Raw genomic sequence first — 13033 nt, forward strand, 5'->3', positions numbered from 1 at the left:
GTAATAGTATGAAACTAATGACAGTGGCCAAATTTGCAAGTTTATAACCATTTAAACCCCTATTTGTACATAATTAGTCTTTCCATCTAAACAAACAAACAAACAAAAAAAAAAAAAAAAAGAACTAAATTTATCAGGCTACAACAAGAAAGGTATTTGAATGTTTCAAACTTTCAATGGAACTTTTTATAATCATAAACAAAGTGAATATGATAAATCCAACTGACCTACTCAGTGTATGGCAAATACTTCCCATCAAAAGTAACCACAACCCTGTCCTTTCCATCAACGCCTTTGACCTAATTGACCAAGCAATAGAAATATATGGCTGACATGCTAAACAAGCAAACAAAATTTAATATTCCAATATGGAACACAAGCATGGAAAATAACTGGTGGCAATTTTTAGTTTTAAACCGGTTAACCGGTGCGAATTAATACTTTTGGCACCGGTTAACCGATGCTAAAAAACACTGCAACGCTTTTTTTTTTGGTCTGGTTCTCCTGTACAAAACCAACATATTCAAACACCTTCACATAGTACTCTTGTATGATTCAGAAGTATACAAGTAAATGAAAAAGAGTGTACAACATTCATTCCAGAAATTCAAATTTGAACACTTGAGAGCAATTAAACACTAAAAAAATTCAATAAGATATTTTCTTTAGAATAGAGCACACTTATCTCTCAAACTAAGTGCTGAAACGCCAAGAAGAATTCCTTTTCATATTACTTCCCAAGGAGATAATCTATTACAAACAGCTAGATTATTACTTTCCAATCCTCAATTTACATATCCTCATAAGCAATAACAATAATTCACTCTTGCATAAATATCCTTCAAATTCAAATCAGCCTAATAAAACCTTATTCAGGGTGACTAGCTCACAGCCCAGATATTTACTAACTAATGTAAGAAATTATGTATGAGAACAATGTGCACATATAAAGGTCTCAGATTTCCCTATGCATCATTAATAATAAACCCATAATTCAGTTCACAAATCTGCCCAAACGTCTCAACAAATCAAACATAAAATGTATTGACTGGAATCTAATGGAAAATAGGTGATGATTATCATTTGGGTATACTATCTCATATATTGGACTTTCATCATAGACAAATGGATAGGAGAAAAAAAAAAAGGGGAGGCCGTTTAAGAGTCTCAGTTCCCCCATAACTATCACTAACAACCCACCTTTTTTTTTGGTAAATTACAACCCACCTTCTTCCATGACTACCAATTATGCCTAAAGACTACAATCCCAGAACACAAATGGTTCATGAAAGGTCAATGGCAAATATTATTCATCACTTCACCAGAATTTGGGCTCTCTCAAGCAAAGGTTTCATCATTGACAACAGGGACAAACATATCGATAGTCAATGGGGTAAAACAGGGACAGACATATGGACAGACATTGGGGTGAAACAGGGACAAGCATTGGTTTGTTATATTGGGGTCAGTTAAAAAGGGACATAGTCAAGGAGTATATTCCAAGCAACATTGATCAAGGGACATAATCAAGGAACATATTCCAAGCAACATTAAACAATGGATATAATTAAGGGACATATTCCAAATAACATTAATCAAGGGACATTAAAAAGGGACATAATCCAAGAAACTCAGGCACATATCACAGACACACCAACATCAATAACAACAACATATCACAATCATACATCCCCTGGCCAGCAACAAATCACAGTTGCTAGCAACCATTTATCAACAAGCAACACACAATCCTCCATCTTAGTCAACAATAAAATCAGAAATTTCATCAACAACATCAAGGGACATAATCCAATAAATTCAAGGGACGACATATAAAAGGGAAATCAAGTTACCTAATCAAAGGAGCACCCTAATTTCTGCTTTATCCATGAAGCATTCAAATTAGAGTTATCTACAATTAGGATGGGACACACATCTTTGAAATTCAAAGAATGTATGCATTTAAAGGGACAATTCATCAACCACTTGGATCAAAATCAGAAGAATAATCCATAATTAAGGCCAAAATCGAAATGAATTCATCAAAAAAAGCCAAACCCGAAACTAATTCATATATGTTATGAGTAAAGTTAATTCAAAAATTCGCAAAATTCATCATCATTCCTCAACAAAAACCAAAATTCATCAACAAAAACCAACAACAATAATCCAGCAACAATAATCTAGCAACAATAACCAGCAACAATAATCCAGCCCGCCAACAATGTATGCTGGTATACAACATGAATCGTTCATCCGCCACTTAAACATGTTTCTAAGTATAGAATTAAAATAAATTTAGCAAGTTCATTTCGAATAGGGAGACTCAGTTGGAGCATTTTTCAGGACCTTTCGTGAACTGGGGTTAGTAAAACCTGTGGTGCGTTTCACTGACCCACAGGCACCAGAGCTACATTCTGGGAATTCTTTGGTGGTTCAGTTACAACCTCGGAAACGAACCCTGGCGAACTGAGATCTTGGTTTTCGTCATCATTCCTCAACAAAAACCGAAATTCATCAACAAAAACCTCACTTCATTCATCAATATTCATCAACAAAAAACGTAAATTTCAACAACATTCATCAACAAAAATCGCAAATTTCATCAAAATAAAGCAAATAATTCATGAATCTACTTGAGCAGAGGAGAGAGAAAGGTCAAGTTTTTAAGAACGATACCCACAAACCTTGACGATACCCAAATTTCCACCCCTAAGCAAATTAAACAAACATTTACAAACAACAAAAACCCTAGAAATTGAAAAATAAATCAAATTAACAATCAAAAAAAGGAAAGTATATACATACCAATAATCAAGAGCAGAAACCAGGCTGACTTTCGAACTGAGAAGGAGAAGGAGAGCGGCGTTCCTTGCGGTGCAGTTATAGAGAAGGAGATCGAAGGAGAGAGAAAAGGAAAGGGAAAGCGGCGGTGGCTGAGGGATCTGGCCTGCGGTGGCTTCGAGATCTAGCCGGCGGTGGTGTCAATTGAATTAACATTGACATAGTAGGTGGCCGGCGGTGAAGAAGGAGAGAGAAAAGGAAAGGGAAAGAGATCAAGGAAAGAGAAAGAAAGAAGATAACAGGGCAAGATTTTTTTTTTAACATTAACATTCGCACCGGTTCGAACCGATGCGATTAACTCATTTTCGCACCGGTTTGGTTTGAACCGGTGCGATTACTCTTTCCCTCAATCCCGCCTATTTTTTTTTGCACCGATTTTTAAAAACCAGTGTGCATTTTGCGGTGCTCATTTGACTTTTTCTACTAGTGGATTTTTCTTTAGGACTATCTTTGTGTGTGTGAAGTATCTTGTTGTATGCTTTCTTATTGAAAACCCCAATATAGCAACATGTTTTTCATACAATTCCAAAATTTCTTCAAAAGTTTCTCTTACCACACCAACAAATGATCCTCTAAGATCTAAACCAGAAGCATCAATTGGACTACCATTTGTAATTAAATATAATAAGTATATGTTTTAGCATAATATTCACACAACATTCATACCAAAGGATAACAGCATGTTTGGGGAAAAACACAATCATAGTAATACTATGTTTTATATAGGTCACTTTTATGCATAAAAAGGGTAACATTTGTGCATATAAAGGGTAACGTTTTTACATACAAAAGGTAACAAAGGATAACAGCATGTTTGGGGAAAAACACAATCATAGTAATACTATGTTTTATATGGGTCACTTTTATGCATAAAAAGGGTAACATTTGTATTAAAGGTGGGTACTGGCCGGGTTGGCCTGCAGGCGACCCGGCACGGCACGGCTCGTCAGCTGGCCCGGCCTGGCACGGTGGTCGCCTGGCGTGCCATGGGCCGTGCCACGGACAGCAGTTGCAATTTTCCAGCACGCCACGGCACGAGCCTGCCCCTTGGCCCGCGTGCCAGCCCGCTCTTGGCTCGCGTGCCAGCCCGCCAAGCACGCCCCGTTTATATATATATATATATATATACACACACACACTTATATATTTATATATAAATATATATATTTACATATAAATATAAAAATATATATATTTATATATAAAAAAAATTATATAAATATTAAACTTAATTTATTTAAAAAAAATAATATAATCATTTTTAATTTAAAAAAAATAGAACAAAGTCAAAGCTCAAACCTGCCATGCACGTGGGCCGTGCTGTGCCATGGGCTGACCTGCGTGATTTAGTGGCACGGCACGGCATGGCACGCCGGAGGCCCTGGCCCGCCAAGCACGGCCCATGACAGCCCGGCACGGCAGGCTGCCCACCTTTAATTTGTACTAACAAAGGGTAACCTTTTTGCATGAAAAAGGTACATTACCACACCAACAAATGATAAGGTTACCTTCTACAAAATTCGAGCAATTTCATCTACAAAATTCTCTGTTTCATCTTCTACAAAATTTTCTATTAAGTATAAGGTTGCCTTCATGATTGTGCGGTGCCACATTCTAATGTTTGAGGAACAACTTGATTCATGCTTATACTTTCTCTCTCCTCGTTCATTAATGGCGCTTAAATTTGTTTTTCCCCAAACATGTTATCATCATTAATTCGAGCAATTTCATCTTCAAAATTCTATGTTTCATCTTCTATGATTGTGCGATTTAGGTCGAAATCACCTAACAATGGAGTTTCAATTTGCCTCTATTTTTGTAGAAATTCGTGGATCAGATTACTACAATTTGAGGTATTGAAATTCGCTGATGAATTCTCCATTGATGATCGAAGCCCTAAGGTACTCGTTTTCGCGATTTCTCTCTGCATGTTTTCACTTTCTCTCTCCTCCATTTTTGTTCTGCGATTTTGAGGTCGATTTTTACGTGTTTTTTTTTTTTTTTTGCGGAATTAAAAAAAAAAAAGTAAATGCTCACACACGTGTCATGCCGCCGGATTTACAATATTTTATTGTAAATCAGGGACATGCAAAACTTGTTGAAAAAAAATGTAAAATACTTTTTTGTTATTATTATAGTATGCATATATGTTGTGGGTGGAGGAATAATTAATTATACATTAGTAAATATTATAAGAATATATATATAATCATAAAAAGTTAAATATTTAAACCATTTAACATTAATGTAATGATGGATATGTTCGTACATATCAATTTTAGTACTAAACACATACGTCATATACTCACATGGTCTTATATAGTTATATTGATGACTAATTTCATTAAAACACTCTTGCCAATACATTTCATTAATTATTAATGTATTTAATTATACACTTATAAAAAATAATAACAAAAAAAAAAAGGTTACACATTAACAACAATCTAACAAAATCGTGCATAATTATATATATTTTACCTTATATATAAATCACAAACTACAATTTTAGTAGCTTTTTTGAATTCATGTTGTGATGGTCTCAACTTGCAACTTTTTTAATCAACACCACACCATATTGTTAAAAGATGTTACAGGAAGGATCTCACATGTTACTATATTTAGGTCTGTTTATATGGCAATGTCCAATAGAGTAATAGTAATCAACAAGTCTCAACCTAGGACGATTAAGCTGTTAAGCATTTATAACAAGGATTGTGGAGTGAGAACACTAGTAGAGGTGTCAAAACCACACTCGAACCGCCTCGATTCAACATCGATCCGAAAAATAACCGATTCTAATTTCGACTTGCAAGGACACAAAAAATTATCATGACTCAAACGGACGCCTGAATTGACACCGCTAGAGACCAGCCTAGCAGTAAGACAATGAAGGTGAACGACCTAGGTTACGATGTAGCCCTACAACTGTGGTATGGGTATCTATTATCATTAAATACCAAGGTCCAAGGACGAGTAGTTCTTAGGTACATTCTCATGAAAGCTTCAAAGTCCACAGGATGAATGGGTGTAACATAAACAAGTTGGAATCTGTATAGCTCTAACATACAGAGTAGCATTTACATAGAGCTCTGATATAAATGAGCACTTTGAGGAAACTCACACCGTCACACGCGATAGAGTTCCATACAGCCAGTCACGACAGAGCAAATGGCTGGAGCTTCAGCCTTAGGAGGATTTAGAAAGAAGAGAAAAAAAAAAACAGATTTTTTTGGTAAGTAATTATTTTCTTTCACAGAATGGAACAAGGGCAAAGAACCTAACGTTTTAGTATTAGGAAATGGGAATGAAGATATATTTAAGAGTAGACGGAAAAAAAAAAAAAAAAAGAGTATAAAAAGTATTCAGGGACAAAGAGAGTACATTATAAGATACAACCAATTCATATTACTATTCGTATCCCACACAACTTTCAACAAATCCAAGGGAATACCAAGGTACAAAACACAAACAAGTCTCCCTCAAACAACTTTTTACATGGTAAGAACTTCCATCACATTCAAAATACCTCAAAAACCTCAGAGAAGATATAAAATTTCTTTCTGGGATCAGTCATGTCATAACTTAGTCTGGAACTAAACAAGGTTATCTTCATCGAGTTCATCACCATCTTCCCCAGCAACTTCAGCCCGAATTGCATTCAGTTCCCCAGTTGGCAGTTTTCTAGCAAGCCTGATTATCACATGTTCCAAGTTTGATATGGTGCTAGATTGTGCCACACGTTTAATTTCTTCAATGTCCCCTTCTCTGTACGCAGAAAGAAGTTTACTAGCCAGACGAAATTGATCACTATCCATAAAAGCATCAGTTTGTAGACAGTCATTGTAACACTTCTCTGCTTGTTTGAAGTCATGAGTATAGAGGTAAACAATGATGGCACTTAGGTAAGCCTTGCATTGGCTGTTTTTGGCATTGCTCTTATCAGCTGCCAAGCCCAACCTAAGTAAGGTAGCCGCAGCATCTTCATACTTCTCAAGTTTTATATAAACACTAGCAGCAGCTCGATACAAGTCAAAGGCCATCTGCTCCTTTTCATCCTCTTCAAGAATTTCACAAGCACTTACATATAAACGAGCAGCTTCCTCGGGCATAGACTCTTCCAAAGCACGAGCACCTTTAGCAAGAGCATCTGATGCAGGCTGTGATCTTCCACATTCAATATACAACTCTGAAGCCCTTCTGTAGAAATCGGCAACCTCATTCCAGCTTCCTAGTTCCTTAGCCATCGCAGCAGCAGATTCCATAAATCTGGCTGCATCCCAAGGCGAAGAGAGCATCTCCTGTCCCTTGGATGCTTTCTCAAAAGCTATCTTTGCTTTTTCGTTTTGTTTAGCAAGCCTGTATGCAATAGCAGCTTGTTCATATAGCACCGCTGCATTCTTCCAATCAGCATTCCATCTAGTAAAACTTAGCTTAGTAATCTTGTCAGCTTTGGCCATCAGCTTTTCAGGATCTGAACTCGCCATGGTTGAATGCTTTCAGTACACAACTTATTTTCAAGACACAACTACTGACAGTTTCCTAAACAGTAAAAGGCTTTCTGAAGGAGTACTTAGTCCCTGTGTTCCATTCATGACAACAAAAGGCTTACATCAACAAGCATGCTCCAAAATATATGGAAACCCAAGTAAGAAATGATAGCTCACGCATAACGAACTGAGAAAAGAAAAGGAAAAATAAGATAAAAAAGCAAATATATGTGCAATACTCAATGCCTCAGATTGAAGAAGACATATTACGGCATAAAAGTGGAATTCCTTCATACAGTATTCATGCCTTTGCCTGGGCCTATCAACTCATGAACAGCACACACCAAACCACCCCCGCCCCCCCCCCCCCCCCAAAAAAAAAAAAAAAAAAAAAAAAAAAAAAAAAAAAAAGAGCCTCGTTACTCAGTGAGGATTAATCTCTTGCCTCTAGGGTGTTAGGTAGGAAGGCGTTGCCACTCCTCCCTTGATTCTCAAAAGAAACATCCGTAGCATAAGTGCAGCATGCGGTTACAAGAAGAAATACGAGAATCTGAAGACACCTTGAAGGAACCAGGAATCCGGGATGCAATTAAGTTACAAAAATACACTTAAGGGATGTTTTCCCACAAAAAAAAAAAAAAAAAAAAAAAAAAAAAAAAAAAAAAAAAACCCAAACAGGAAACCAGCCCCTTCCCTCCCCCCCCCCCCCCAACCCAAAAAAAAAAAAGCCTCCATGGTGTTTGGTTAGAATAAAGGAGACGTATAAACAAACCCCTCCGACCTTCCCTTGTTGATCTATTATCTCTACCACCCCTCCACGCTATATGTAATCTCTGTGCATCGTAACTTTTAACATGCCAATATCCGACCATGTTCACCAATCAGGCAATCACCACCTATTGCTGACCTCCATCACCTCCTTTGCCAGCACCATGCTCATTGCATCATCGACTTATTTTCACAGCAGGGTGGTGGGGAACGTTGGTGATGATGGTGGTGGATATATTGGAAGTTAGGTTGGGGTTAGAACACTGATCAAGCCAGCTTTGGTCATGGAATACGAACATAATTAAAAACGCCACAGCCAAAGGCGAAAGATAGAGATTACTCATATGCAATAATGACATAGCAATACCAGTTCACAGCAAAATCGAAACAAATACAACGGAAACAAGTTCCCCAATCTCAAAGCTAACCACACAATTATTAGACCACATATGTTATGCCTAAATCAGACACAAAACCTCTTTCTAATCCAATTAAAAAGACAAATTATACCCAAAAAAAATGCACCATCAATTCCTCTCTTGTGAAGTTGTGATACTGTCACCAAATTATATGACCTCATAACTAAAAAATTAATCATACGATAAAAAAACGGCTTCGACAATCAGTACAAAATAATGGCAGCAAATAATTTACCCACATTTTCCATAGAATTAACAAATTAACCATATAAAAATAAATTAATTCAAAAACAACCCAATATACACCAATATTAAAATAACATGATTGAGTGTAAGCATTGAAATTATGCTAATTCAGCTGAATCTTATAGTGAACAACAATTTTTGCAAAATGAAAAGATTAAAAAATTAAAATGCAAGAATTAAGCAATGAAAGAATTACAGAGAACGATAAGTTACCTAGAGAATGATAGAGTTGAATTTCAGGAAAAGTTTGATCAAGCCCTAGATCCTGCCTTTCAATTTTGATCTTCAATTTTGGGGAAAGAAGAAGGAGAAAGAACGCTCTTTGCTATAGTTTGCTTCTTATTTTTTTTATTTTTTATTTATTTTTTTATTTTTTTAACTAGAAGAAAAAGGATTTCATTAATAATAGATTGTCAAACGGCACTTACGAAATCTAAAATTTCAATACATGTACAAATCACCTTATAACTAGTTACATCGCAAATTCGATTAACGATTGCCTTAATAAAAACTTCAAATGAAGCAATACAATATGTGAGTTGGTAGTAATTCGGCTTGAAATCCAGTAATGAATAGTTATTTGAGTGAAAATACTATGGTCTTCTAGATACTTCCGCAAATTATAAAACCCTAAATTTTCAATATTCGGCATACGAACAAAAAAAGAAATTAAGCCTAATAAAATAACCACTGTGTTAAAGATAGGATCCCTTTATTGAAAGCAATTAAAAAAGTTTTGGGGCTTACCACCAGTTAAAACACCGATGGAAACTCGGTTCACCCTTTGGGTTAATCCTGATTAGGGGATCAGTTTTGGGTGTTTAGGTTCCAGCCCCCCCCCCCCAATTGTTGTTGCGGGAGATCGAACATGCAGTCCTCCCTACCAAGTGCAGTCTCAATTATCACTGCACCAACAACCAATGGGTACATATGCTATATATTAATTTAACGTTATATGTAAGTATGTATGTATAATTAAATATTAAAAAAAAAAAGGGGGGGGTTAGATATTATGAATTTTTATATTAATATCTAGTTTTATTTAAGAGCATATTTGTATATACTTCGTAAAGTTTATTGGTGATTAAAAAATTGTGGTCAAACTTAGTATATGAATAGTGAAAAAAAAGTCAAGCATGTCAATTGTTCTTGGACGGATGAATATGTTTTACTCTCTTTGTTTGATTGTGTTGGACTCATTAAAAATATTATAAAAAAAAATAAAAAAAAAGAAAAAAAAAAACCCAAAAAAAAAACCTACTCCCTCTATTTGATAATGTAAGTATGTGTGAGAATTATGAGACGCGAGAGAAATAATGAAAAGTAATATTCCCTCCGTGTTTTAGTAAATGGTATACTTTGACCGGCATATAGTTTTAGGCAATTAATTGAATTAAATTAAATAAGAGGTAACTAGAGTAATTAGAGTATTAAATAAATTGTAAAAGAAAGATAATGGGGTTAATAGTTTATTGAAAAAATAATAATTAAAAAAAAAAGTAGTATTGGATTTGGATGGAGACCATGAGAGGAGAAAGATAAAATATTAAAATGTAGTTTTTTGTAAAAAAAAATTTAAAAAAAAAGAACAAATTTAACACTTATTAAAACACGGCCGCATTGGGTAAGTGTAACACTTCTTAAAACACGGAGGGAGTAAGTGGAGTTATTGAAAGGAAAAACATTAATAAAATATATAATAATATATCTACTTGTATATAAAAAGTGAAGCACTTAGAGCATCTCCAATGGTTTATTATCGGGACTTGCTTGCAAATTTAAAAAGTATCAAAACAGTAGCTTGGCCATTGGAACAACATTGGCAGACCTGCTTCAATGAGCAACACTGCTCACTTGAACAACATTGCTTGAAAATTCAGCAAATACAATTTTATTTTTTTTAATTTAAAAAATAATGCAAATTAATTTTCATTAATTGGAATACTACTGTGTGTAAAATAGTTTGGCTTGCAAAATGCTACGGAATAGATAGATAAAATATACAACACTTAATATGTAGGAAAATTTGTGTAAAAGAACCTTTTAAGTGACCGATTTTGTTTAAAAGGACCTTTTAAGTGAAAATTTGTGAAAAATGACCTTTTAAATTGTATTAGTGAGGGGGTAATAGGTTGAGTTTTCCGGATGGTCAACGGCGAAGCTCCGGCGTTGACTCTCACATGGGAGTCACGTGACTTTTAAAAAAAAAAGCCCACACGTTTTTTTAGGAAGTATGAAAGGGGGAAAAATGAAAGGGGTAGTTCGAAAAGGAGGGAAATTTGGGGGAAAGGGGCGAAAAAAAACGTGTGGGCTTTTTTTTTAGAAGTCACGTGACCCCCACGTGAGAGTCAACGCCGGAGCTCCGCTATTGACCATTCGGAAAACCCAACCTAGTACCCTCTCACAATATAATAAAACCTAAAAGGTCCTTTTTCACAACTTTTAAAAAGGTCCTTTTAAACAAAATCGACTACTTAAAAGGTCCTTTTACACAAATCATCCTAATATGTATGATTTGCATCAGTTTTTTTGGGGAGGTCCATCTCAATCACACTCTTTTTAAACATTTTAATTTTTCTTAATCATAATTTTTTTTTTTTTTTGGTATTATTTGTTGACTAAAATGTAAGCATATCATTATAAAAAATATCCACAATCATCTATGATTTACGAATAGTAAATAAAAATCCATTATACTATCCAATAATTTTAATAAAATAGTACACATAAAAAAAGAAAAATTGAACATATGTTTGATGAGGCAAGCTACAAGGTGTTGTAGCCATTCAATGTGTAACTTTGTAGCTTGAAACCTTTGTAGTTTAAAAGTTTGATGTAGCAAGACAAGCTACAATATATTGTAGCTTGCCATTAAAGATGCTCTTATTATTCAAATGTGATCATTTAAATAAGTGATACAGTTATTCAAGTACATATTCCGTATCATATACTATGTCTGTTTCTTTTACTTGCAACAAAGTAATTTTTTATTTCTGACAAATAATACCCCTTTATTGCAATTAAAAAGAAACAGAGGTAGTATTTTATTGCATGATAGAAAGTAGTTCAACAACAATTGACTATTAAGCAAAAGAAACATTATTGTATGACATAGAAAACAAAGACGTAATTGTTCAAACCAAAAATTTGCTTAACAAGTTATTTAGCAAATTGCAATGGCTACCTAGTACAGTTTAATTTATCATATCCAAAGTGAAGATAAACAATTAATGAATTAAGCACATGAAAGAAATTAGTTAATGTCAACGCTTATTTGGTCCAAATTAATAAACAAAAATAGTTAATAGGAAAAATAGTTGGTTTTTATAATCCCAACTTTGAGCTATTCGATTTTAATAATCCCATCTTTGGATTATCATTTGATAATCCGAAGTTTTTTGCTTTTATTGGTCTCAATCGGTCACCAACCTGTTATAATAGGTTATTGAACACGTGTTACTATGTGATTGTTGAAAGAAAACTAGAATATTAAATAAAAATAAATAAAAAAAACCAACCCAACCCCACGCCACGCCAAGCCCTACCCTCCGGCAGTTCCTTCCTCAACCCACACACTCGGTACTTCGGTAGCCTCCTTCCCTACCCCCCAAACGCTGAAAACCCCTCCAACCCACCGAAACAACCCCCTTGCCCTGAACCGACCTGATTCCCACCCCCACCCCCAAAAATCATCTCGAAAACTATCCCCTCCCTTTTCCCCCACCCCGAAAACCACCCCTCTCCCTTTCCCCAATGCCGAACCGCCCCTAAAATGTTGTGGGGAAGGGGAGAGGGGTGGTTTTCGGGGTGGGAGAAAGGGGAAGGGGTGGGAATCGGTGCGGTTCAGGGGCAAGGGTTGTTTCGGTGGGTGGGAGGGGGGGTTTCTGGCGGTTGGGGGATGGGAAGGAGGCTATCAGAGTGTGGGGAAGGGGCTACCAAAGAACGGGGCTTGGCTGGGGAGGATGGTGTGGGTGGGTTTTTTTATTTTTATTTTTATTTTTTTTTCTAATTTTTTTTACCAATCACGTGGTGCACGTGTTTATTAAACAAAAAAAATTACCTCTTTAACAGGTTACTGCCTTACTAGTCTGTGATCACTTGGGACCAATAAAAGTAAATACTCTATAACGTCCGAATTATTAAATAAATAATCCAAGATTAGGATTATTAAAAACAAATTACTCAAAGTTGGGATTATTAGAACCAATTTTCTAGTTAATATTGTACATAGTTAGATCATAAAAATTACCACCCAATTCGTTGGTC

The 13033-nt window shown here is 35.4% G+C and overlaps 1 protein-coding gene across 1 annotated transcript; it reads right to left on the minus strand.

Annotated features, from left to right (window-relative positions):
• Positions 1–6184: 6184 nt before the first annotated feature.
• Positions 6185–9193, minus strand: LOC110711885 (gamma-soluble NSF attachment protein-like). The gene is made up of 2 exons (XM_021890325.1): positions 8981–9193; positions 6185–7424 (listed from the first exon to the last, which is right to left on the minus strand). The coding sequence occupies exon 2, from the start codon at positions 7329–7331 to the stop codon at positions 6441–6443; it is 891 nt and encodes a 296-aa protein (XP_021746017.1). The 5' UTR covers positions 7332–7424; positions 8981–9193; the 3' UTR covers positions 6185–6440.
• Positions 9194–13033: the final 3840 nt, after the last annotated feature.

Source organism: Chenopodium quinoa, unplaced genomic scaffold, assembly GCF_001683475.1.
Source record: "Chenopodium quinoa cultivar QQ74 unplaced genomic scaffold, ASM168347v1, whole genome shotgun sequence".
Classification (NCBI taxonomy): domain Eukaryota; kingdom Viridiplantae; phylum Streptophyta; class Magnoliopsida; order Caryophyllales; family Amaranthaceae; genus Chenopodium; species Chenopodium quinoa.